General features: G+C 40.1%; 1 protein-coding gene across 2 annotated transcripts; it reads left to right on the top strand.

Moving 5' to 3' along the window:
* The first annotated feature begins 20,530 nt into the window (after positions 1–20,530).
* Positions 20,531–26,471, top strand: LOC131262510 (pyruvate carboxylase, mitochondrial). Of its 2 annotated transcripts, XM_058264532.1 has the most exons (7): positions 20,531–20,994; positions 21,081–22,333; positions 22,715–22,762; positions 24,124–24,521; positions 24,595–24,854; positions 24,931–26,036; positions 26,132–26,471. In XM_058264532.1, exons 1-7 carry the CDS (start codon positions 20,642–20,644, stop codon positions 26,302–26,304), a joined length of 3,591 nt encoding a protein of 1,196 aa, XP_058120515.1. In that variant the 5' UTR covers positions 20,531–20,641; the 3' UTR covers positions 26,305–26,471. The 2 variants fall into 2 exon arrangements, with proteins under 2 accessions (XP_058120515.1, XP_058120516.1); XM_058264533.1 differs by lacking the exon at positions 22,715–22,762.
* The last annotated feature ends 884 nt before the right edge of the window (positions 26,472–27,355 follow it).

A 27,355-nucleotide genomic window follows, 5' to 3' on the forward strand; every position in this document is an offset into this window, starting at 1 on the left:
TTGAGCATGTTTGGCTCTTTTGCGTTTCCGATCACGTCTTAACTGTCCCTAGCTATTCTTATTTGAGCAACTTTGGCTCCTTCGTTATATTAAACGGTATTTAGTGTCGGTTTTCTTTTTTTCTTTTTTTTTTCGTTAATCTTTCCTTGTGGTTAGCCGATTCATTGCAGTGTCGCTTTACAAATTAACTACTCAAACCCAATAATTATTTAGGGTGGATAAAAGTGTAACCACTTGACGTCCTCGTTTTTACTTATTGCAGACGTTGGAGAAATCCACGGATTTTCGTCTGACCTCCCCATTTCCTGTAACGATACCCTCTTAATTTGTTTCTTGTCCTGAGGCTTCGCAGCCTCCGAATACCTATACTGTTCTCTGCGGATTTTTATCTTCTTGCTTATTTTTCTGTTGGCCTGAAATACGCTGTGGCAAATCTTAGCAATTTTGTTCAAAGGCTCCGTATCTATTGCTGTATAGGTTTTGACATTCTCAGGATTCTCATGATCGCATGCGAACTTCGTGTCATCAATCGTTTGCTCATTTTCTTCATCTCGTTGTTTTATTTGATCTTCTTCTAACTTCTTCTGCTCTTCTTCCTTGTTTGAAGTGGTATGCTTAAGAATACCGTTGGTAACCCCTACGTGTTTTTGTCCAAGGTTTATCACATCCACATATTGGTTGATGAATTCCATACCTAAACGAGCTGACGAGCTTTCTAGCCCTATTACTACGTGAAATTTGGTGGGGTATACAACATTTCCTAAAAGTAGATCAACAGTGCACACTCCTATCAACGATGTATTGAGATCTGGTTTTCCCACTAACGACGTTTGGTCTTATAAATCCAATCGAGTTACGCCTATCTTTTGTGCCATTTTGTAGTCTAGCAGATTCACCTCTGTACCAGTATCTATAACATATTCGGTATTGTATGATGGGTTTGCTACAGTAGACAAAGTGACATATATTTGTCTGTTTGAAGACGAGCTCAACGGATGATGCACTTGTATAGCTAATTCTGTTTTTCTTGTTCTTGCCTCTGTATAATTCTTCTGTTGTAGATGATTGTTACTGCCCTGTTTTTTTGAATACTTGTGCTAGTAAGTTAAACTTCCATTCCTTCTTCAATTTTTTTCGGAATTTGGAGAATCTCCGCGGGCTTCCGGGTTCCCCAATTATTCGTTTTTTTGAATCATTTTCATCATTACCTTCGTTCGCCGGATGATTAACGAACCTTACTTTTCTTCGGTGGTTTCCTAGTGGTGGACTATCCCTCGCATCTGCGTATGCGTATCTGATGTCAGACCCCATGTTATCATCGTACCCATCCTGTCTCCCTTCGTCTCTATGATCTTTTCTATAGTAATTTCCGCCGCTGTGATCGGCTTGTGGCCATTCATTTTCAAAAGGCTGTCGATACTGTCTGTGCTCTTCATAATATCTGCTATCCTGCCAACCTGACGTATTCTTATCATCGTACACCTCGGAAAACCCTGTATCACGATTGTAGTCATAGTCACGATATCCATCCCAGGGTGGGTAAGGTGCCTGCGCTGCTTTCAATCGTCTTGTCGCTTCTGCAACCCGATCAACATTTTCATGCATCTTTCCTAAATAATCCATGAGGGCTTCAAGTTTCATATTGTTTTGCATAAGTGCTAGCACTTTTAAATTTTCGTCATTCAGCCCCGTAACAAAATGATGTTTTATATGCCGACTTGCATATTCCATCAATGCTTCGTTGTCTGGTGCATACGATGATACCAACTCCACAATTTGTCGGGCCCTATCTTTATACTTCCGAAACGTTTCCTGTGGCTTTTGGCATAATGTTTCGGTTAAGTGGAATATAGCCTCAACACTATATTGTACTCCTAATTCCTGACAAAGCAGCTCTTTTAGGTCCGCCCATATACCAGCTTTAATCCGAGAGTAGTGTCCCACTGCATCACCCCTCAATTTAGAGTAAACTATGTCAAGTAGTATATCTTCTTCTACAAGATTACGCTCATGTATCCGGTCTATCTGGTTAACGAACTGCTCGAGTTCATCCGCTGAGCCTCGAAACTCAGGAATACGCGCGATCACACTCGTGATCGGGTAATCTTTTGCTACACTCATTTTCAAGCCCGTAAATTAATCTTCTCGCTCGGATTGTTTTCGCTGAAACCGTTTTCACTACGTTCCCCGAGTTCTCTAAGACTGGGTGCAATAGGTACACTATATATTGACTCTTTCACTTTCAATAGGTAGGGAGCTAACTCCAATTATTGCGACTACCTGCATTTCCTACTTCTTTCAGCTTGTTCACTGCGAAGTCGTCTTTCTCTCATCAAAAGACAAAAAAAAAAGAACAGCAAAAAAAAAAAACTAATGCTGCTGGCTCACAATTTAGTTGTTCCTGGGAAGGCACTATTCTCACCATAAAACCAATAGCGTTGCTTTCATCTCAGGGGTCGATCTCTGTTGTCCTGCGTTGATCGATTCCCCGTTGTCCGCTTTCCTGCGTATGAAGTGCAGCGACTCTACGTTGTTTTGTTTTTGTAGATTATGCCGCCTGCTGTCCTGCGTACTGGAAGGATTCTCGCCGTGCTGCTACAGTCTTTTTATTTTCTTTTTAATGCACTCACTATTTCCACACTATAATTTTCTGTTAAATGTCACTACCTTTTTTTTCTATACTTCACTGTACCACCTTCGCGACCCACCGGGTCACTACTAAATGATACTGGGATAAGAATCCCACCGCTGTCACCAAATGAAGCGACGCCGAGTGGCCAGGCTGAACGGCTTCTACCAATTTCCTTTAACTTTGCTATCAGAAGCGAAGCGGACTTCCAAACGGCGAGGAAACGGACTTTTAATTAAAACGCAACAAGGATAGGTTCTATATCTCCCTGGCACCTCCAGGTCAAAACTGCGGCCTTTATTACAATATTCTGATTCCTTATATACTATTTGGCTAACCCCGCTGGACCGCTACCTTCCTTCCACTTCCCGCTTATCAGTGCTTATCAAAACGTGCGTTCCCGAATTCGCCCAATCCGCCAACGCAGCGCTTCCCACGCTTCGAAAGGAAACGAGCTGATGCGGCATTCCTTGTTTTGGTTTCCGTCGCTTATCAGCGCTTATCAAGACACGTTTCGACAGGAATCAACCTGTTCGGTCGAACTTCCAGTCGTAGCGATGCATTCCTCGATGTAACCCGAAACCCGGGTTCCGGACATTGGGTGCGTACATGCGCGTGTTGATGCATCGCGAAATCATGCGGTGGCCACGCAGGTTGGCGTGCGCGATCTTCAGTGTTCAGTGCGGTCATGCTCGTAATACGAACTTCGTGTTGATGCATCGCGGAATCATGCGGCGGCCACGCAGGTTGGTGTTCGCGATCTTCAGTGTTCGGTGCGCACACGCTTGTAATCCGAACTCCGCGGCGTATTGGCATGTGCGACCTTCTGCGTTTGCTGACGCGTGGTCCGGCTCCTGTGATAACGATTCTGCCTTACGCACGCGGCTTGCTAGCTGCGTGCTGGTGTGGACACTCGCTGATTCCCAGGGTTTTGCTGACACGGTGTTTTGTGTTTTGGGTTTCGTCTGCCGATGTTTGTGCGGCGCGGGTGGGAGTGGCGGTTGCACGGGTTCGAGGTTCGGGGTTCGGGGTATTACGATGTACGTTGCGTTTCCCATATTGGTTGAATTTGTCCGCGGGCACGGGAATAGCTGGTGTTTGTAGGCTTCGGGCGGGAAGGACTGGAGGCGGCAAGGTGGTGGACCAGCTGGGTCGCTTCACATGTTTTTGAGCCCTTTGTTCCTGTAACACTTTTTGGTGTGCCGTACTGTGGTACCACACACAGTTTATTGTGCTGTGCATTTGTGGTAGCACAGTGAAGTGTCAACATCTCTATTTATTCATCAACACCTTTTTCAATTAAATAGTGTGTGCAAAGTGGATGTGATGAAAAATGTTACTCTGCACGAAAAAAAAAATTACGCGCACATTTTTTTAAAATCACAATAGTGTGCAAAATCAGTGCCTTTTATTCCATGCTTTTCGTATGGTGGCAGTTTTTTTATACTAATGATGATGAGAAGATTATGTGACACAAATGTTCAACATTCCAAAGACAGGTTCATCCACTTTATTCCACTATGGTAAATTTCCTCCTCTGTGCCGTACTTTGCAGTGTCGGAAGATCCCCAGAGTAACATCCTTAGCCATCACCTTTTATCTCACCCACCGCACACAGAATGATCTGTTTATCGGGGTCATGTCTTTTTTACCAGTCGCCTGTTCGATTACCTCGTCGCATGCTTCAAATTCTCTAGTTATTTTAATTTATCGTTTTGAAGTTAAACATTCATTGAAAAATGGTAACGACTCATTGTTTTTTTTAAATTTGAGCAAAGAAATGAAGTATATATTACTTTTTTCCATTGTTAGATCAAATAATGTAATCACCAGTTTTAGAACAGGTATGAAAGACAGTTAGCTCAAAAACGAGATTAAAATAGAGATACATGTAGCAATATATTGAATATTCCAAGTTGTTTCCAAATCTGTGAAGAATGTTAAATATAAATGAATAGCTAGTGAACGGTAACTAGTAGGCAAGGTCGGGCGAGACAGCATATCCGCTCACCGGAGATGATGGTATATTTACCGTTAGAATCGTAAGGAGACCAAGAGGTGATCGATCGGTACATTTTCGTTCGGCATAGGTTGTCCCGACTGATTTTATTACTACTTTCAAATATAGAGAAAGAGAAAATGATACAAGTGAATGTTTCCTCGATGCTGCGCGGAGAAAGTCATTTTCATTCATCTCACGTCAATGGAATCGAATTGTAACACGTGATTCGTTAAAACGGCGGCCTACCAAACCGGCTCTGTCGGTCCGAGCGAACCGACACCGACATGCGGGAAAGAACGCTGTCGGTCCCACGGGATTTTTGGCATGCAATGTTTTCCAATATATGCAATAAAAGACATATTGCAGTAGAATAGCGACAAACTTAGGCAGTGGAGTGAAATGAAAATTACATTATTGACGAATTGAAATTCATACTGCCTGCTTATTCAAATCAGCTTAACATAGCAGATGAAAACATTTATTTCAATGTCGATTGTACTTGTATCTACTTTAGTATCTCCGGTTATTTGGAGTAAAAAACAAAAATTCTCTTCATTGGCAATCAATCATAATTGGTCGTGAGAACAACATGGCAGTGGTATGAAGCGATAAGCCAATTACAGCGCTAGAAACATGACAAAAAGGAAGTGCGATAAGCCTAATTTTAATATTAAACTTTCAACGTTAAAAGTCCAACCGGTTGGTATCAGCGCCATCTATTGGTAGCCTTTTGTGTGTCGGCTAGATGGCAAGTTGGCCGCTTGATGTGTCGAAGCGCTCACGCACGCGCCCCTTTAAATTTTCCCGCCAACACGCGATTGGTACCCATCCACGTGTGTGAGGGAGAAATGAAGAGCATCTCTGTTGGCATAGCCGCCGCACTCGCGGCTAAAAATCTTTGTTTACTTTGGTACGGCGGCTAGATGCGCTACATGTTTATGCACAATTTCCATTTCGTTTTTAATTATTTACGCATCAGTAGTTTTTATGGCGAATAAAGCTAATTCAAATTCATCAACGTTTAGTGTACGACAGGCAGGTCAGCACTTGTTACATCCTTTCTTTTAAAAATCAGGAGTTCTGAGCAAAAATATTCTGGAATGTTCTGCTAAATAAAACTAGAAGCTGCACTGCAAAATGAAATGGAATATAGAAGATTGTACGGTTGCGATTAACCAATCTCGTTCCGATGTCGTCGTTTCACACTGAATTTACGTGCGGCAAAAAATATGCTGCTTTGGTATTTGTAACAACAACTGTTGTGGGAAATCGTTCCTTGATGAATGAAAATTGTAAATTTAGTATTCAGCACTGCTTTCATGTATTATGACAAATGAAGATCATATAAAAAAAACATGTTTTATGTGTGCTCTGGATCTTAGGTGCTCCAATATGGGGTTGGAACCGAATGTGTTGAACAAAACTTTTCGTTTTGCATTTTTTTTTGTCTCAGTATTACTATTTAGATTGAAGCAAACTTTACCGCAATCTATGATCCTTGCAAGTAAGTGGGTGAAAAGAATCCAATGCGCAATGCTCATCCGAACACAGTATGGCATGGCATAAATGTTGTTTCAAGTTTGGATCACCTACATTTGAAACCCGACTGGAAGAGCCTATCATAATTTTGAAGCTATCAAACATTCTGCTTCTAATCGCATTCTTCTAAGTTACCGACAATGTAGATGCATAAACATAAATTATTATACATTTATGTATGTTCGATTTTTAAAGAAAATAAGTTTACTTGCAAAAGATCTTCACACTGTTTAACAACATTAAAAACTACTTCCTTTAACAACTTTTTAAGCAAACCTAAACTAAGCATATTTAGTCTGCTTCCATGTTTTATGATTGATCCAAATCAAATCAGAATTGGAACACTACATCAACGTGATGTTTTGTCGAATAAATGTCACAATAAGTCTGCACATCTTTTAATATTCAATTCGTATTCGTTAATACATTCACTTATTATTGGAGAAGCGATTGGAAACGCTCAGTATGGAAATATGTTTGCTCAGCTATCGACAATTCCTATTAGATCTAACCAAACCTCGAGTCTGGCACCCTCCGGTATTACGAACGGATGACCAGCAATCTATAATATACCTTCTTTTGATCACAGTAACTCTCTTCACCCCCACTAAAGTAGGAGTCTGCATAGTACGGTCAAATCCGGACAACCAACTGATCTGGCAAGTAAGAAAATTTTCGGAGAAAAAAAACATGTAAAAAAACATGTAAAAGAACAATTCGATCGAGTTGGCGTTGAAACTATTGTATGAGGTGTTCAATACCAGGCGACATATTCATAGAAATTAGACTTTCTCGATCACACACTTAAAAATTTTTGCCGAGTCTCGGCTATTGGTTGCCGAGATCCGCACTGCTGAGCGCTCGGCAATGCGCTCGGTTAAACTTTTCTAACCGAGCACCTCGGTTAGTTACAAAAAATGACAGCTCGAGTGTTTAACTGAGTCTGTCGGTAACGAATAACCGAGATATCAGTAATTTTTAAAAACAATCATTTGTGCAGTTTACTGCACATAACGAAAACAAATTCGTTCGTCGGAATTTTTCAAAACGTTTTTTGTTAGTATCTTTAGAATAATAATGCAGGCCATATGTTCATTTTTCAGTAAATATTCATCTTTATCGCCTGGAGTTAAACTGTCTGGTGTTGGGGATGGATGTTGTTGAATTATATGTCTTTTCAAAGACATAGAATGTTTATAACAGCAGCGACATTTTCCAACAGTCCAATCATAAAAAATACTATCCGGGTGGAAGTGTCCTTGCCGGATATGAATATTTATACGCCGTTGCAGCTTTTCTACGTATACACACACTTTTTCCTGGCAAAAAAAAGCATTTGAGACTGGGAGTCACAACCTAAAAAGACAAATATCTATGATTAAACCAAACTTACAGCAAATGTCGAATAATCTTACATCCTCCTGCTTAAGGATATCCATTTTATCACTTTTGTTGGTCACGGTTTTAGAAAATGTTTCACGCTTGTACTTGATAAACATACTTCCACGACGTAAATAAAGTATGACGGAAGGCGGATGACAGATGACAGGTGACAATGCCGACATCTCGGTTACTTTGATAACCGAAATCGGTAAGACGGTTCTTAACGGAGGTGCTCGGCATACACTGCAGCCGAAAATCGGTTAATTGCTAAGGTTAGCTGATTTTTCGGTTCACTACAATGCCGATTCTCGGTAAAGGCGGATTTTAAGCCGAGATATCAGCAAAGTATGCTCCAGCCGAGCGGTCTCGGCAATAAAATTAACCGAGGCCGTCAAAAGTTTTTAAGTGTGTATGACTTTGTGTTTACTCGGTTGTCATTGTTTGTAGCTGATGATTATTGTATATGATAGTTTACTTTTAAGGATATCAGTCAGCTTAACAATACGGCAACGTCCGTAATATCATGATAAATATAAAATAAATCAGTCAGCCTCAAGTGCCGGTGCCGGGATTAGAAAGGTGTAAGTGTCGAAACAGTTAGAAACTCAATTTGGAAGTATAGGTTAATCGTTGAATCTGAACGTAGACCAGACCCTGTGAACCCTAAACGTGACTAAAATATTGTGATAGTTATCGCACGTAAAAAAGGGGTTAAAGTACAAACCGTGGACAGGTGGACAGGTGACAAAAAGGGTGTTTCCGTACCATATGGAACAACAAAGCTGGTAACCTCCAGGAGTACAATCGATCACGCAAAGGCATAATGGCACAACATAGTCAAATTTGATAATAAGACCCTTCCGGGTGATCTGTACTGCACGATTTGTTCTTGACAAATTGTTTATGTTACCATACCATTCTTTATTCTGAGTCAGTCTGACAACTGTCTATTGAATCGGAAGCCTAATTCAGCAGCTATAATTGATCGCGTAATTTTGACCGACAAAACGGTAGAAAAAGAAATTGTTTGACAAGCAATTTGCGACTGTGGTATACTTTGATATCCATTTGTGAATACCGTTACAATCTTTAGAACCAATCGAAAATATCGGCGCCGAAATATTTTTTGAAAGTACTTAAAAGATGAAGTTTTACAACAAAATTTACTTCATTCAATTAGCTTGGTTAACTTTTTTCTTATCGCAAATAAAAATTTGTCTATTTTTTTAAATGCAAACGTTACATCAGTTCAGTGTTCTTCTATTGTTGCAATGGTATAATATGATCCCAACAGTAAATTGGTGAAGATAAAACATCATCAAACAAATAGTGAAAAGCTATGCGAAAGTTTATCTGTATTTGATCTGTTGATCAGTCATGGCAAGAATTTGTGAGATCTACATATTGATATTCAATGAATCTTAGGTGTAAATTAGGAGTTATGCAAACACCATGCCACACTTTTCTGATCTATGTTCGTCAAAACGTATGGAATGATCCAATTGAAAACTTTGAGAAAGACGTAAATGAATTATTGATACCATTGCCGAAAACATTTGACGAAAACACAATGCTCTACTTGTGTAAAATGGCCAGTGACCAATTCATGTCTGCAAATAGTTCATGTACAAGGAACCTGAGCAATAACTGGGATAACAATTGAAATATTTTTACGTTTTTGTTTGTTTTTTCGATTTAATACATTGGTCCTGCACAAGTTTTAACAATGTTCACAATATGCAGATTTTGATCCTCCAGACATTTTCCAGATAGTTGAGATCAGCATGATTATTCCAGGAAAACAACACTTTGAAAATAGGGAAAAAATGGCTAGCCTCGTCGTTTTGTTTTCGCGCAGAGTCTTAGTGGTGTCGTTTTGATCCTCGAAAAAATATCGACACGGCCAGCCACAAAACAATTTAGCCAGAAATTTGAATCCCTTATAGAACGAGACTGTTCAACAAACTATTTCTTAAAGTAAAATACCGATAATTAAGCTACGATTTTAACTTTACCATCAACAACGTGTTTACTTAAACACAATGAATATAATATTCTTTTAAATGCATATTGTATGGAAGCTTCTTGTTTACCAGTTTCTAAAGGTATTCATATCAGTCAAGACCTAAGCCATAACTAACTTATTGAAAATAATGTGAACAGTATAATATCAACGTAAAATATTTTAGATCTTTAATGATGAAGCGATGCACTCTTGCATCGCTCGCATTTCGGCCACGGGTCAGTGTACGCGGGGAACCGGGCGTTAGCAACAGCGCAGCCCAGTGGAGGATTTAACGGTGCGCGGACTGAGCGGCCGCGGGGGGCCCCGAGCTCGCAAGGGTCCCCGAATCTTTAGAGGCCAAGTTCGTAATATTTGTATTTAATCAAATATTCTATAGACTTAATCAATTTTCTTTAATGAATGACAAGTTGGAACCCGACAGTAATGGATAATTTTACTGTATCCTATTAAAACTAATACAAAGAATAATGAAAGAATGCTCTGGTATATAATCAGAGTTAAAGAGTAACAGAATAAAAATGTTTTGTAGTTAATTAATTGGTAACAAGCATGCATTTCCATCAAAACAACAAGATTTTGGAGTATAATTTCATCCAACTGATATTGAGAAATGTGTTTTTGGCGTAATCTGTTAGATGGTGCCATACATTTGACAAAGCTGCAAACAATAAGAATTGTTAAAAAAAATTGATAAAATCACATTTTGAAAAGTCCACCAGAAAACTTATTGATTGTAGGACAAAAGTAATATCTAACATTGATTTTGTGGAAAAGCGTATAAACAAGACAAAAAATTATCATATTTTTTCGTTGGGCCCCGTTTATTTTACTGCTTAGGGCCCCCATGAGTGTGAATCCGCCACTGGCGCAGCCCATCGATCACCGTTGATCAGTGTCGAGTTCCACGCGCGCATTGCCCTGTGGCCTGTTAGAGTAAGAAGGTTGGGCACGGGAGGGAGTGAGCCCAACCGAACTAGCCTTAAGTTGGGCGGTGTGATCCAAGGTCTCGATGGACCTTAGAGCGCACCGCCAAATCAGTCAGTTGAGCACAGAGAATAAACGACGACTCCCTCTGAAACCCGGCCCGCTACAATGACAATAAGTTGTTTTGCGACATTTTCCGTTCAAGTAATACTTGATAGATGAAAGTCATACGCCCGCGCGGCGCACAAGCACGACTCATACATTCGTCGATCTCAATTCCTAGGGAATGGCGCGACTTGAACGGAAAATTTACTGTCAGTCCTTAATATGGCAGTTAATGTATTAAACTATGTGAAATTTTCGTAGTCAGATTGATATATGTTGGCTGAAAGGAAATGCTGAGCTGATAGCAGCTATACCAACGAATCCTTGTAAATCAGATTATAAATACTTTTGAGTTTATGTAATGAGTTTCATTGTATAATATAAAGAATTTAAATATATTCATGTTGGCTTTAAGTAATATTAATAAAACAAAAACATTTATGGAATACAATCTCGTCAATAATTTATGACGAAAATTGAAACATTCATGGATTGGTCGTATTCATTTTTAATTTACATATTCATAATACAATACAAAACCATTCTAAGGTATTAATGGAATGGACTGAGAGTTAAAAAAAGAACATCCAAATTCATTTTACTTGACCTTATACCACATTTACCCAACTTAAAACAGATAAAATATATTACCCAAGCTAAGTTAGAATACGTCATAACCAGCACGGTCAATTTGAAATTCTGTCACTACCATCTAGTGGCGTGCGCAGTGAATTCGCGGCTAATTTAGCAATAACCGATTCATCAAAGACACAGTTTTGCATACAATGCGGCTATTTAGTAATGTCGCTCGCTTCCAGCTCGAATTCTGCTCGAAGTCACTCAGCGCCGCACTCGTGAGAGGGGGGGGACATCATACTTTGTTCTTACCAGAACGAGAAAGCATGCTGGTTTTGCCGCCGGGGTGTTGCGCTATGAAAAGGGCGTTTCCCTAGTGGCAAAATCAGCATGCTTTCTCGTTCTGTCCAATTGACAATAGATACCGACAGAACGAGAAAGCATGCTGGTTTTGCCGCCGGGGTTTTCATGGTATCATTAGGATCCTGATGGACCCGGCTGAACAAAATCACTCAGTTCACTCAGATTCCACCCGTTTCTCCATGTTTCCACTATGTATGCTACCCCGCATGTTCACAAACTTCCTCATCGTGCAACAACATAGAGTCCTCGCCATATAATTTGACATCTCAGCCGGCTCTGCAGTTTGTTGTTTTCATTCGTTGTAAGTGGAAGTGCAGGCAGCCTTTGCAAAATTAAGCAAATTAAAACCAATTTAAATGAAGAAAATCTAGATTAGAGGTGATTGTAACATGTGTATTTAGTGGGAAGAATGTTAAAACGGTAAGTAAAGGCCATATCAGCCGTGTAAAGCACTACAAAAACCTACAACCAAGTTCTAGCCGTACCGCATCGGGTAAGTACGTGAACGTGAAAAATCGTCAAACAGAATAATAAATCTCGTATATTTTTCTGTTTTCAGATAAATAAAGTGAAAAGAATTGTAAAGCTTATAGAATGTAAGTTGGTGTGAGAAATAAATAATTCTGTTGTGAATTTACGACTGGTGTTGTGTTCGTTTCCGAAGGGATTGATGACATTTCAAGATCGGGGATGGGGAAGTTCATCAAGGTAACTCATATTCACTCGCACGGTCACTCAAAATAGGCTTAACCCAAATAACCTTTTGCGTGCTTTAACCTCGCGATGAGTTGATATCCGTTCAAAAACCGAGGGTTCTCCGTTCAACGGATAGTTGTGACAATAGCAGCTGCATCCGTGCAATTTTTGAGAGGTGAGCGCGCGAGAGCCCCAGACCCGAGAGTTACTTCCGAGAGATTTTTTCTTTCGCTTCTACGCGCGGCTGTGACGTCACAGCCCTTGCGCGAATGAATACACTGGACAAAATTTGTTGTTGCGTTTTCACCTTTTTATTTCTCGATTTCTTGTGAATCCAATAACACCGAAAACTAAGTTAACATCGATGATCCATCAAGAACAGCATACACACTATACAATAAACTATTTCGTATGAAATACACACACTTCACTGCAGAGCTTACCTGCTAGTTGAGGAAGTTTTTTGCTCAGCTTCTTTCGGTCAGGTGCGTTGCTCCGGAACTTATCATTCTGCGTAAAAAGATGTCTCCAACTAGCTAGGATCGTAGATTGAATAGTTGATAGTTCATTGAATACCCTGCAATAGATGAAATGTACAAATTATATGTAATTATCGCCGAAAAACTTTAGCGAACTTACCGTGTTGCTTTGTTTACGTCGATCTGGCAAAATCGCTCTACGCATGTGATGAACGCAGCGAAAGAGTAAAAAATATTCACGTCTCCAGAAATGCAAGCTCATGCTTGAAGCGACGGAGCACGCAGCGACCGATGCACGCAGCGACGGATGCACGCAGTGACTGAGACAAACGCACAACGCGATGTGCCGCAATGGAAAATTTTGAGCTCGGTGCGCTTCCCCTTGTACGGGAGCGAGCGCGATGCAGGGTGCGCGCGTTCGATCACCCAAATAAGATCTCTCCATCGAAAAATTCGAGAACGGGTTCGAAAAATTTGTCTAAGTCCGCGAGTGACGGGTCTTCGCCACGTTCGCGGCATCTGCGGACGGCAATCATCGAGAGTGGCATCGCAAAAATCGGCTAAGTCCAAGAGAGCTGGTTTTTTTTGTATGGAGTTTTCTCTGGCATGCTCAATTTTCAAATGGAACCCAAATCCAGGCTGGTTGGGAAGATTCTAACTTCTTTTAAGCAAATCTTAAGCCTATCTTAAGCCTTCGTGCGATGCAACTTCGCATCGCGGGGGAACCTGCGAAATATGTAAGTTGCGTGACAAAAACGACGTGACGCGATGTTTTTTATACAATGCGCGATGTTTTGATGGAGGCGATGTTTTCAATATACATATTGTCATCATATACAAAGGAAAATTCCCAAGTCGTAATTTTATATTAAACGAACATTTTTTATTCAAATATATTTAAGCACTTTACAAACCGTTTGTTCACTTGGAGTCACAAGCTTGGGACCGTAAAAATCAGCCATCTCCTTGCACCAAACTTTGATTCCACCGATGACACCGCGGTTGAGCTTCTGGTGCCGCTGCTGCTCGCGTTGAACTTTGGAAGAGAAAATGAACAAAAAGTCACATAGTTTGGATTCTTTCTGATTATAATTCATCTCAATAATGTTTACTTACCGAATATTAACGAAAACTGCCGTTATATTACTCTTTTCTTCACATTTTTGGTGAACTGCAATTTCACTCTGCAAGCGGTGGCAAAATCAAAACAACTCTGTTGACAACCCCGGTGGCAAAATCAGCATGCTTTCTCATTCTGTCCAATTGACAATTGATACCACCAGAACGAGAAAGCATGATGATTTTGCCACCAGGGAACAGGCAAAACTGCCCAAGGCCTATAAAGCTGTAGGTTGGTTTACTTTGGATTGTTGACATTTGGTTCAAATTCATAAATGATTGTCAAAATAATATTTTATTTTTTCTTCATCGCTTGGTAATTATGAGCAGTGTTTGAAGTGATGATTGATATAAAACTGAACATATTGATTCTTTTTGATGCTCAATATTTGTATCTGGTTCACTTATTTCACTTTCAGTCACTCAAAAAAGTGTTTTTCAATTCTCCACCACACTACTACGAATGAAAGTAATAGCTCGGTAGAATACCCATGTTTTTGACTTAATATTTTGTTTCTTTACATTATGAATCAAGATGAATCATGGTATGAGTGATGTATAGCGATTGTTTTGGTTTTTCGCATTCGCTGTAATCAATTAAGCCGTACACAAAGAACATAATAGCGTTACGTTGTCGATAGGCGGCTGTGCGAGCGATCGTTCTTACTCTCGCAACTGCTCAAGATAAAACAAGTGCAGTGCCAATTTTCAACCTATTGATCGAGTATATTTACTGAAGCAAGAAGTTCAAGAACTTCCTGCGAAGTTTGATTTCGCCTGAGATGCGCGAGAGAAAGTCCCTTACTGCGTTTAACGCAGCAATACATAGAAAATACTGACAGTTAAGAAAACTGATTTCACTGGTATTTAATATAACTCATTTTTTAAGAGCCTTCATCGTAGCCATGGTTAAATTTTGATATGAATCAATTCTCCGATTCAACTTCAGGGTTTTTATGGTTTACCAAACCTACCCTGTTTAACACGCCTTGGTCCGAACCTGTCCGTGTTGCAGTTCTATCTGCAAGTATGGGTCCATCAGGGGTGGGATGGGGAAATTCCTCCTGATGCATCGCTTCGTCGCGGTGTTTTGTTCGCGATGTTGTGCTAACGCTTGCAAGTATAGACTCGCGGAGAGGAGCACTGGGGTAGCACTTTCATCGCCCGGGCGTTTTGTATGGAAAAAGTAGCACCTAAACTCGCCATCGCGCAACTTTGTTCGTCGGGTAACTTTCTTCGCATGAAGAAGGAAGATTTTGATGTTCTCAAGTTACATAAAAAGTGGTAGGATAAAATATTTTAATCTTTATCATTAAACTTTTTGAAACTTTTGAATAAAATCAGTTGGTGGGCCGGACTTTGCCGACCCCTGATCTATGGTGAATTTATAATTGATATTCTAGCTATAAAATGGCAAAATATTACTGTAGCTGCAAAATAAACACGTAAATTTATCACCATATGTTCGTTTATTTTGTTTTTGAGATTTGTTATGTTTACATTTAGACGAATGACCGGAGAGGTCAAAGTCTCTAAAATTAAATTATGTTTACATTTATTTCTTCTTCATCTTCTTATTCTGGCGCATTTGAGTTTGCGGTGCCTGCTGCCAAAAACTTTGCGGCAACAGTTTTCAGCGGCAACAGTGTAGCGTGGTTCGTAGGATTGGCCGCCGGGGAAGTGTACGATTATCGTGGTGCTTTTTTTCACATGCCGCCCACCAAGGTTAGTATAAAAGCTATGCTCTATTCGTGTAATGTCAAATCGATTTACTTTACGCTACCTGAGAATATAGGTGAACTTGTGACGAACGCTGGAGTTACATATACATAAGATATCCACATAAGATAGATAATATACGGCGTATTATTGTTTTCGTCCTCAGTCGTTTGCGAGCAGTGGCCGGGCATAGTAGCTTGTGAATTTTCTGTACACCAAGAACAAAATCCAGTTTTGATCATCAACAGACTAACGTAATATTGCTCTGCTGTGGTAAATAGTCTAACACCTGTTACTACAAGTTATACGATATTTTTTTTGTGTATTTTGTACATACAATCATGATTGTGTGAAACACATCAGCGGTATTTAACATTTACAGTTACACCCACCCATAAAAACACGGATGTGCATGTGCCGGTATGGCTTGATATTTGGCAATAAATTGGAAATTTTAGGTCGTTATGTTTGCATCACTTCGAGTGGAAACAGCTGTATTCTGGATTTAGATTAATGAACATACTGCTAATGAGCGAATCCATTATTGCATAATGTATGCGAATGGTATAATAGAGTCTTATTAGGATTGTTGACTTCGCCGTGTTATATTTGTTGTTCAATAGTCTACGAAAGGTATACAGACCATCCACGTTAAAGTGTTTTATCGCTCTTTCAACATGCGAGCAACAGATCAAAGACACTAAGAAGCAAAAGAAAATGGGCAGCCTGTTGGAACCGGTTGACCGCAATTAATTTCCAGCTTCAATGTCATAGCACAAGGTTTTCGTTAATGTGTTCGTAATGTTTTCGTTAATGTGTGTCTGTTAAGAAATGTAAGTGACTGGTTACTGTAATGTAAACATATGGATTAGAACCGTTTCCATTTAATCGTATTTCTACATTATTTGCATTATATTATCTCAGGGATGTGATAGCATATCCAATATTTTAATTTTAAATCACGCAGGCTCGGAATTGTGAAAGTTTTAGTTACTTCATCTATGTGGTTGAGTTAAGAGTTGGCTAGGTTGTACCATGAACCAGAACCCAGCAGATGTGTTTTCCTCTGATTTTACACTAACATTTGGTTGACTTATTGCTCCGTTATAAAAGCACAGGGTTCAATTTCCAAGCTACTTTTCAAAACATAAATCGAATGTTAGTGGATTGATCGCGGCTAAGTGCAAACGTGGAGTGAAAGTCAATATGTACTACATTTATGAATGTACAGATTTTATTAATTAACTGTACTAACAACTAACTATGGTAGGTGTGCGTGGTTCGTAGGAGTCGAGTCGATGTAAACGAGTGTTATCATAGCAACGTGGCAATTCCGATTGTAACACTGTAAGACAAATTAAATCGAAGACATTTTTGACATAAACCGTCCTATGGCTTATGTTCTCAGTTGATCGTTAGTTTCACAGACATGCAATGTGTAATCTATAAAAATCAAATACAGCCAATTACTAGTCAATTCCATCACTAGGCCTTAATTGGTTAAAAAATGTAAATCCATGGGCCCGTATTGGCTGATTCGAGTAACAGCAGTCATAAAATTCCATATCAAGATCGTCGGACAAATGAAGGTTACGAAATTCTGCAGTGACTTGAAGAAGCGTTAAAAACCAGTCCAAATATATTTCCTGTGGAACACAAACACACTCGCAATACTGACACGTAGTATGTGTAGGCTAGTGATAACGATTCTGAGTTTCTTTACCGTGAAACTTATTTTTTACCATTTGTTAGAGCTACTGTTGTCCGGGGCTTGAACATGTTGGAAGAGTCCGGATTTAATCATAACTAATCAATTTCAACTGATATCTCCAAGGTAGCTCGGTGCTATTTCTATTTAACACTAACGGTCAACAAACGTTATCATTGATTGCCATCTAGCGAATCCGAGATGAAGACCGAGCTTTACCCAGCTTTATGAAGGTGATATGTCTTCCACAATTGGTTCACTTAACTACATGCGTTGCGATCAAACTTTGTCGTATAATGTGCTGCTCAATAAACATATCGGTAGATGTCATTGCGTTCAAATGATGTTGACGGACCCATCAATGCGGCTCAATACATTTTTTTAAAACTTTGAAACATTCTGAGCATTCTATGGTAGAAATTTTCTTATGTATAACAAATTTACCACCTAAGTCATTCATAAATTCCATGATATGGCTCAAGAAAAATTGTGCATTACATTTAGATCATTTTACCTAATTGCATACACATGTTGCCAAAAACTATACGTATACCAGGAAATTGTATCTTGGTAACTCGGTACAATAAAAATGAAACAAGAAAAAAAATAAATTTCTGTTCAATCGGTGATTACTGCTGTGACGATATAGAGAATCAAAATAAATGAAGCTATAATGATTGAAAGCACCGAAGCGATGTTAACTGCCAGTTTTCTGGACGCTGTTCCATACAAAAGACGTTGTCCCATACAAATATTTTTCTGTAAATAATAATTAGAAAAAAATATTTTATAATAGTTAGTTCGTATTCATTCATTCGGTATTCATTTTGGCGGTTGTTTAGGCTATTGGCTTAGCAAAGCTTAGCATTAGTATTCTGAAACATGTGATTATAACTGATACATGTTAGTAACGTTAGTTATAACACATGAGCGTTGGGACATCCCCATCGGGGGCTTGGGTTCAAGTCCTAACCGATACCTTTTTTGTCTGTATGCACATAGTGGATTCACTAGGTCCAAGATGATCGAAAAAAGATGAAAAGTAGTAAATAAAAAGTTACGCCATTGGAAAATCTCTAAATTTAATGAAAAATTCGATACCATTTTGTACGCACGGAGCGAGGCCCGCCCTCATAAGATCAATGCTTAGAGGTTTGGCTGTAAAGGTTGTATACGTTGACAGGTTTGAATGTTTCATTTGTATTTTTACAATAAATTTATTTACACATTTTTATTTTGCTGGTATGAAGCAAATCTTAAGTCTTTTGATTTATGAACCAACCAACCACCTAGCTAACCAAGCCGCACACGTTCTCATGGGTCTCTGTAATTTGATGAAAAGATTGTTTTGTGGTTGGGGGTCCGCGACAGCCAAGCGGTAGCGCCGGTTAGAAAATCGGCCCATGAGCGCCGGGGCTCACCACCTCGACGGTGTGGGTTCGAATCCCAACCGAGACCGGACCCTCCCCTGTACGAGAGGACTGACTATCCACGTACAACAGGGAAACAAGTCTCGTAAGCCCTTAATGGGCAGGCATGACCAACAACAAACAAGGTCGTTACGAAAAGAAGAAGAAGAAGATTGTTTTGTGGTTGAAGTACGATGTTCAAAATATCTATGCTTGAGTTTATTGATCGTGAATTTATTTGAAGAAAAATTAATGAATAAAGGTGCAAATGGTTGAAAGTAGCAGAAGTAAAAAGTCGGCTCGTTTGGAAGGTGTTGTTAATTCGAGAATTTAACATACACATTATAACCAATTATCATCTTTACCACTTGATACCGTGTTAAAATTTCTGTCTTTTGAGCACCCACTTCGTATAAACTGCCGATACAATTTACCCGTACGCACTCCAACAGTTTCGTTTGTTGACATCTTCTGCTGTGGTTTAGTAACATGACTAGACAAGCTAGCAACAACTGGTGAAAATACAACCTAGCCTATCTATAATAAGGTTTGCAGAGTCAGTGAAAGTGAAAATGGAACACGCAGAATTTTGCATTACTTTCTTGGACATGCAAAATTGCGAAAATAAATTTTGATGTACATTTATTTTGAGCACTAGAAGGGTAGGATCGTAGAAGTTGGATAGGGTTTACTTGGTACACTTTGTCGAGTCTGTAATGTAACTGCGATCTTTCGATTTACGATTATTTATGCTTACTAATGCTTCATAGTAGTCGCATTGTAGGAATGCCATCTGATGGCAGTCGCTACGGTTTGCAGCTTTGAGACATTTGTCGTTAGAATGTGCTTAATCCATGACCAAAGTTTTACTAACGCATTTTCAATGTTTGCTATCTTTCACCGGAAAATATTAAACTATGCGTGTATGAAATTGGCAAAATCATCATGCTTTCTCGTTCTGGTGGTATCAATTGTCAATTGGACAGAATGAGAAAGCATGCTGATTTTGCCACCGGGGTTGATGAGCCTTTAGGCTGATTCGCACGTCGGCAAGTGGCAAGTGCAAGTGGCAAGTTGCCGGGTACCTACCCCGTGCGAATCAGGACCTAGCAAGTAGCAAGTGGCAAGTAGCTACTTGCCACTGGAATAGAACCGAGTCTATTTTTCGGGCAAGTAGCTGGATGTATTGGTTGACAACTCGTGTAAATACAAGATGTCAAACAAAAACTGTTTCATTTTCGTGATTTGTTTAGGATAATTTTCGACTAATGTTCAAGAAATATTATTTGATCGTATCGTTGATCGATCTTTTTATTTATTGATGATGAAATAATGGTAAAATAAAATTTATTCGTTATTGTGTACTTGTGTGAGTGATCAAGTTACCGGCAAGTACTTGCCTGCAGTGCGAACGGCTACTTGCCACTTGCCTGGTACTTGCCACTTGCACTTGCCGACGTGCGAATCAGCCTTTTCCCTAACAAATGGAGTCTAGACCTTTCGAGTAGTCAGTCAGTAAAGAATGAGATAGAAAATGAGTTTAACACAGCTCAGTTCGTAAAATTCAAGTCCTAACTTTTGGGAAATTTCATTCGCCGTGCGTTTCAAAAACCAATCGAAAAATGGGAAATGTTATTTTTTGTTCTTTTGGATTTGTTTTTTTTTTCAATTAATGCTTGGAATTTCTAAATTACGTTTTAAGATTCTTTGAAGGTGGGGAATAACCTAACCTTACCATTTTGTTTTGTTATATGATATTGAAAATAAATTAGCATGAAACTGTCTTCTATTTCTATTTTCTTTTTAATTTAGAAAAATCGCAACGCGCTGCAACGGATATCCTTGGGAATCAGGTTTCATTACTGTACACTGTGGATTGGTAATGAAATTATAATTGTTGCACCTCAGAAACTTGCATTTGCCAACTACTTCAATCGTAATCGTCTGCACAACGGTTAGGAAAAATGCAACTATTTAGTGCCCAAATGGCAGTATCTGCCCTACGCCACGGAAATCGCGCTCGGCTGTGGTCAATTCGTAAGAATGGCTTTGCAAGCCAAGTCGAATATAAGCCAATCCGATCCGTGCTGGTTGCGAATCGAGGTGAAATTGCCATCCGTGTATTTCGTGCCTGCACGGAGCTTGGTATACGCTCTGTGGCAGTTTACTCCGAGCAAGATAAGATGCACATGCACAGACAAAAGGCTGATGAATCGTACATGGTAGGAAAAGGATTGGCACCGGTCGAGGCATATCTTAATATCCCAGAGATCATTCGAGTGTGCAAGGAAAACGATGTCGATGCAGTTCATCCGGGGTAAGTGTGTAAACTAATCGCACAATTAATTTCGTTGTCCATTCATTGCAACCAATTGGGTCATTTGTTTGTTTTTTCTTTTCTAGTTACGGGTTTCTATCGGAGAGATCAGACTTCGCCCAAGCCGTCATCGACGCAGGGTTGCGTTTCATCGGGCCCTCTCCAAAAGTTGTCCAGCAAATGGGTGACAAAGTTGCTGCCCGTAAGGCTGCTATCGAAGCCGGGGTCCCCATCGTTCCCGGCACGGATGGGCCAGTAACTACCAAGGAGGAAGCTGTCGATTTTTGTCGTAAGCATGGGCTGCCGGTAATTTTTAAGGCTGCTTATGGTGGAGGCGGTCGAGGTATGCGTGTTGTTCGCAAAATGGATGAAGTTGAAGACAATTTTATGCGTGCCAGCTCAGAAGCCAAGGCTGCCTTTGGCAACGGAGCCATGTTCATCGAAAAGTTCATCGAGCGGCCACGCCATATAGAAGTGCAACTTCTCGGCGATAAAGCAGGCAATGTAGTCCATCTGTACGAGCGTGATTGTTCGGTACAACGACGCCACCAAAAGGTAGTGGAGATCGCCCCAGCTCCTCGGCTTCCTATAGAGGTGCGCAATAAAATGACAGAGTACGCGGTGCGTTTAGCTCGCCACGTCGGCTACGAAAACGCCGGTACTGTCGAGTTCCTATGCGATGAGTCTGGTAATTTTTACTTTATTGAAGTAAATGCCCGTCTGCAAGTGGAGCACACCGTGACCGAAGAAATCACCGGCATTGATTTGGTCCAATCGCAAATACGTGTAGCGGAAGGTATGACCCTACCCGAACTCGGATATACGCAGGACAACATTAAAACACAAGGTTACGCCATCCAGTGCCGCGTCACGACGGAAGATCCCGCAAACGATTTCCAGCCCAGCACTGGACGATTAGAGGTGTTCCGATCTGGCGAGGGCATGGGCATTCGTTTGGATAGTGCATCCGCATACGCTGGAGCGATTATCTCGCCATACTACGATTCATTGCTGGTGAAGGTTATATCACACGCGTCCGATTTGCAATCGTCTGCGGCAAAAATGAATCGGGCGTTGCGCGAGTTTCGTATTCGTGGTGTAAAAACCAACATTCCATTCTTGCTGAATGTGCTAGAAAACCAAAAGTTCCTCAACGGAGTTCTGGATACGTATTTCATCGACGAACATCCGCAACTTTTCCGATTCGCCAAATCAAAGAATCGTGCCCAAAAGCTGCTTAACTACCTTGGCGAAGTATTGGTCAATGGTCCAACAACACCACTAGCAACAAAGCTGAAGCCTGCCGAAGTACATCCACATGTTCCTCAGTTGCCACTAGGTATGTCAAGTATCTGATATATTTATATATATGTGATATAATCTGTTGTTTTCAAATACTGTTTCTATACTGTGTTTGGTGTATGTTAAATGTGTGTGGTGCTTATGTGTTTTCTTTATTTGACTATTTTTCTTCTTGCTCAATTTTTTTCATCTTTTTTTCAATTGACATTGAAAATGTGTGTCGTGGCTCTAACCACCGTTTTCTGTGTTAATTAATGACTCCATTCGGGTTGATGACAACATCGATGATGACTTCTTCGAATTCAACTAATGCTCGAACGATGGGAAAAATATATAAAAAATAATCTTACAACATTATTTTTGTTGGAAAAAAATGCAACTTTTTCTCGTGGTTTAAAATGCTATTATCGACGCTTAGACCTGTCACCAGAAGCACTGGCCGACGAGGAACAGGGTAAAAGAAAAGGTACTCTCCGTCCCAATAAGAACTAACATGTAATTAGTTAAGTAAACACGCTAAAAATTTCACTGAACATGCTACATATCTTTCATCATCTGGTGACATTTCACAATAAAATCTCAAGTTTTCGGTGATTTCGGGTAATGCTGCCAAATTATTACTAATATAAATTTCATTAAATCCATTAAAACCTAAACAATACCTATACTGCTTTACGATAACGGCTTGGATTGACATATGTTATGTTCCCGGTTGACAGAAATTGACATTGTTGCTGGTACTATGTAGTTCCAGCAAGAGTCCCAGCAATCTGCCATGGAAAAACTTGCTGGTACTACATGACAGCTGCAAAAAATTTGAATTTTTGTCAACCGGGTTATTACTGTTTTCAAAAACAACACCTAATAAATCGTTCCCGGTTGACAGAAATTGACATTGTTGCTGGTACTATGTAGTTCCAGCAAGAGTCCCAGCAATCTGCCATGGAAAAACTTGCTGGTACTACATGACAGCTGCAAAAAATTTGAATTTTTGTCAACCGGGTTGTCTTATATGTTCATCGGCCTTGGCCGATTCAAGGAATACATATATTAAACATAAAAACCAATTAATGTAAATACATCTCATAACATTTAATCAGTTTTCACTGGTTTTACAATAAATTTAAAAACATCAGTTTGTTTATTTATTTATTTATTTATTTATTTATTTATTTATTTATTTATTTATTTATTTATTTATTTATTCATTCAGTTTCATTAAATTTTACAGTACAGTCCAAATAGCGATAAATTTAACTGCTATGTAATTTACATATTTATTCGTGTGGTTTGATGATTGATGTTATAAACCCAATCTACTGTCAAATTTTGAAAACCGCGTATCTCCGAATCCGCGTATGTCGAGTACCGCGTATGTCGGATATCTACTGTACTTGAAAACGATTGAATATGGCGCTTGTGAAATACTATGGAATAACCTAAACCCCACTAGTAGTACGTAATAACAGCGGAATATAATTTCATTTTAAATGGCATGCTGAAGTCGCTTTTTAAGATAATTAATTTTGACCAACATGAGGAACAATTTAACCGTGCGATGTATGTTGTATGTTGTTAGTCACCGCATATTCTCATCAAGTTTCGACAGCAAAATTTAACTTTAATATTATACTTACCGGGGGGCTCTAAAGAAATCGTCTGCTAGTTTAAAACAACACCGTTTCTATAATGACAAAAAGGACACAAGGGATTCGCGCATAGGAAACTTAACTGCTGCATTTTGTATAGAGATATATCCACATACACCTGCTGTTTTTGCATTACTGATAGTCTCGGCATGGCTAATAATAAATTTATTACGAACAGTTACAGAGCCACCACGTGGTTTCAAGCAAATCTTAGAAGAGCAAGGACCGGAGGGCTTTGCCAAAGCAGTTCGCAACCAGAAAAACCTTCTGCTGATGGATACAACGTTTCGTGACGCGCACCAATCCCTTCTGGCAACCAGAGTTAGAACACACGATCTACTAAAGATCTCACCGTTCGTGGCACATAAGTTCAATAATCTGTATTCGCTGGAGAATTGGGGCGGTGCTACCTTCGACGTCGCCCTGCGGTTCTTGCACGAGTGTCCTTGGGAACGGTTGGAGGAAATGCGCAAGCAGATTCCTAACATCCCTTTCCAGATGCTGTTACGCGGTGCTAATGCCGTTGGCTATACGAATTATCCGGACAACGTAGTCTCCAAGTTCTGTGACCTATCGGTAGGTGAATCGTTTAATTATCGTGTAGTATGTGTACCTTGGGTATTAATCGAACCGAATTTGTTTTCTTCAGGTGCAATGCGGTATGGACATTTTCCGAGTGTTTGATTCGCTCAACTATTTGCCAAACTTAATTCTTGGCATGGAGGCGGCCGGTAATGCTGGTGGTGTAGTGGAGGCTGCCATCTCTTACACCGGGGACGTTAGTGATGAAAAAAAGACTAAATATGACTTGAAATACTATACAAATTTGGCCGATGAGTTGGTAAAAGCAGGGACTCACGTGCTTTGTATCAAGGATATGGCTGGATTGTTGAAACCACAGGCGGCACGGTACGTTGAATCTGCTATTTATTGTTAGTAACTTGATTCGTTCTTCACTTTTAACGTGCTTTTCATTGTGATCCAGTTTACTTATAACAGCTATTCGTGAAAAACACCCGGATGTGCCTATCCATATTCATACACACGATACATCAGGTGCTGGGGTAGCTTCTATGCTTGCTTGCGCTGAAGCCGGCGCGGACGTGGTCGATGTAGCCGTGGATTCCATGTCGGGCATGACTTCTCAACCAAGCATGGGAGCGGTTGTTGCTTCATTGCAAGGAACCAGCCTTGACACGGGGCTGGCACTGCCGGACATTAGCGAGTATTCAGCCTACTGGGAGCAAGCGCGTACGCTCTACGCTCCATTTGAGTGTACAACGACGATGAAATCCGGCAATGCCGATGTATATATGAATGAAATCCCCGGAGGACAATACACAAACCTTCAGTTCCAAGCCTATTCGCTTGGACTGGGAGATTTCTTTGAAGACGTAAAGAAGGCCTATCGGGAGGCCAATTTGTTGCTGGGTGACATCATAAAGGTGACTCCATCGTCGAAGGTGGTTGGTGATCTTGCCCAATTCATGGTGCAGAACCATTTATCGGCCGACCAAGTGCTAGAGCGAGCTGAAGAACTATCGTTCCCCAAATCTGTGGTTGAATTTTTGCAAGGCGCCATCGGTACTCCCCATGGAGGATTCCCCGAACCGTTGCGATCGCGTGTACTTAAAGATATGCCCCGCATCGAAGGACGTCCGGGAGCCCAGTTAGCTCCGCTAGATTTTGATGCATTGAAAAAATCCCTCCAGGAATCTCATCCCGATGTTAGCGATCGTGATGTCATGTCAGCGGCGCTTTACCCGCAAGTCACAAACGACTTCCTCAACTTCCGCGATACGTTTGGTCCGGTCGACAAGTTGAACACGCGCGTCTTTCTGACTGGCCCGAAGGTGGGCGAAGAGTTTGAAGTGACCATTGAAAAAGGCAAAACTCTCGGATTTAAAACACTGGCAAGAGCAGAGGACCTCACAGCAAACGGCGAGCGAGAGGTGTTCTTCGAGCTGAACGGTCAACTAAGATCGGTGTTAATCCGCGACAAGGAAGCCGTCAAAGAGCTACACATTCATCCGAAGGCTACCAAGGGTAACAAAGACGAAGTCGGAGCACCCATGCCTGGCTCCGTTATCGGTACGTATATGAATGAACATTTTTTAAAAACATGTGTTTAACTATTTTTAATTTTAAACTATCATGCTGTTGATTGACTCTATTATTTATTACAGAAATCAAAGTTAAAGTCGGTGATCACGTCGAGAAAGGTCAACCTTTGATAGTGCTGTCAGCCATGAAAATGGAAATGGTGGTTCAATCTCCTCGGGCTGGTGTTGTGAAAACACTGGACATTAGCAACGGTATGAAGTTAGAAGGGGAAGATTTGCTGCTTACCTTGGAATAAGCAACATGAAGCCATGGAAGCCATGGAATATGCCTTAGCTGTACTTCTTCCATCTCAATGTTACGTTTTGAAAGTGCCGAAAAACACAATTGGTGGAAACATTATACTCCAACTAGCTTTAACATTACGGAATAAAGTTGTTTTGTTTTCTATCTGGTTTACTGTAATATTTTGATTGATATAAACTGATATTACTGCAATCAATTGGGGTTTGGTTTGACTATTACATTTTTGTTTTAGGAATTTCGGTTGTAGACTTTTGTGACTTCCGTTCTATTTTGGATTTGATCATGGAACATTTCTGAAAAATTCATATAAAAATCTCAAACAAGAACAGTCTAACGGCTAAGGAACTACCCGCTCGACTTATCTTATTTCGAGAGAATCTTTCGAAGAAATTTCTTTATTTCAGTAAGAAAAAAATCTCAAAACCTCAAACAGTCAAAAACTGTTCAGTATCGGTGGAGCTTCGCTGCTACGGGTTCACTTCACTATACTTGATTCGTCAAAGGGTTTGAAAATGCCAACTGATCATAGCGAAGAGGAAATCGGTAGTTAAAAAGACCACTTACTTCTGTGGGTGGAATGCAATGTCCAGGTGATATAAATCAAGAAACTTAAGCAAACAGATCTGTGGCCTACAGTTTGGACCCCCTTAAACTGTTAGAGTTTCGATTTGAGCGTATGGTAAGATACACGTCTACAAACCAATGTCGGGAAATTTTTGTCGGTATTTTTTAAAAACTAGTCCTAGTTTCGGCATCTAAAGATAACTAGTGACCAAAATCAAATATGAAGTTTAATTGTGCTCTTTTTATAAGTTTTAACTCTACGATGAAGTCAGTTGTGTTCAATCACTCTCGAGTAGTAGTAGTTAGTTCTTTCAATTGAATAATACTGATTATTACATTTTATGTGTTTTTATCTCAAAATCAACGACTGGTGGGCTTGAAATCAGTAAAAGAAAAATCGAACCTAGAGATCTCTATATAATGATACCAACCATACTTTCAAGGCATGGTAGTTTTTTTTAACACCGTGCATTATCGCG

This window comes from Anopheles coustani, chromosome 2, assembly GCF_943734705.1.
Source record: "Anopheles coustani chromosome 2, idAnoCousDA_361_x.2, whole genome shotgun sequence".
In the NCBI taxonomy this organism is placed as follows: Eukaryota; Metazoa; Arthropoda; class Insecta; order Diptera; family Culicidae; genus Anopheles; species Anopheles coustani.

Bases quoted from the DNA above. Each gene is read 5' to 3' on its own strand.
- LOC131262510 (XM_058264532.1), top strand. From the start codon at position 20,642: ATGCAACTATTTAGTGCCCAAATGGCAGTATCTGCCCTACGCCACGGA. The intron at 22,334-22,714 runs GTATGTCAAGTA...ATCGACGCTTAG, and splicing joins TGTTCCTCAGTTGCCACTAG to ACCTGTCACCAGAAGCACTG. The intron at 22,763-24,123 runs GTACTCTCCGTC...TATTACGAACAG, and splicing joins GGAACAGGGTAAAAGAAAAG to TTACAGAGCCACCACGTGGT.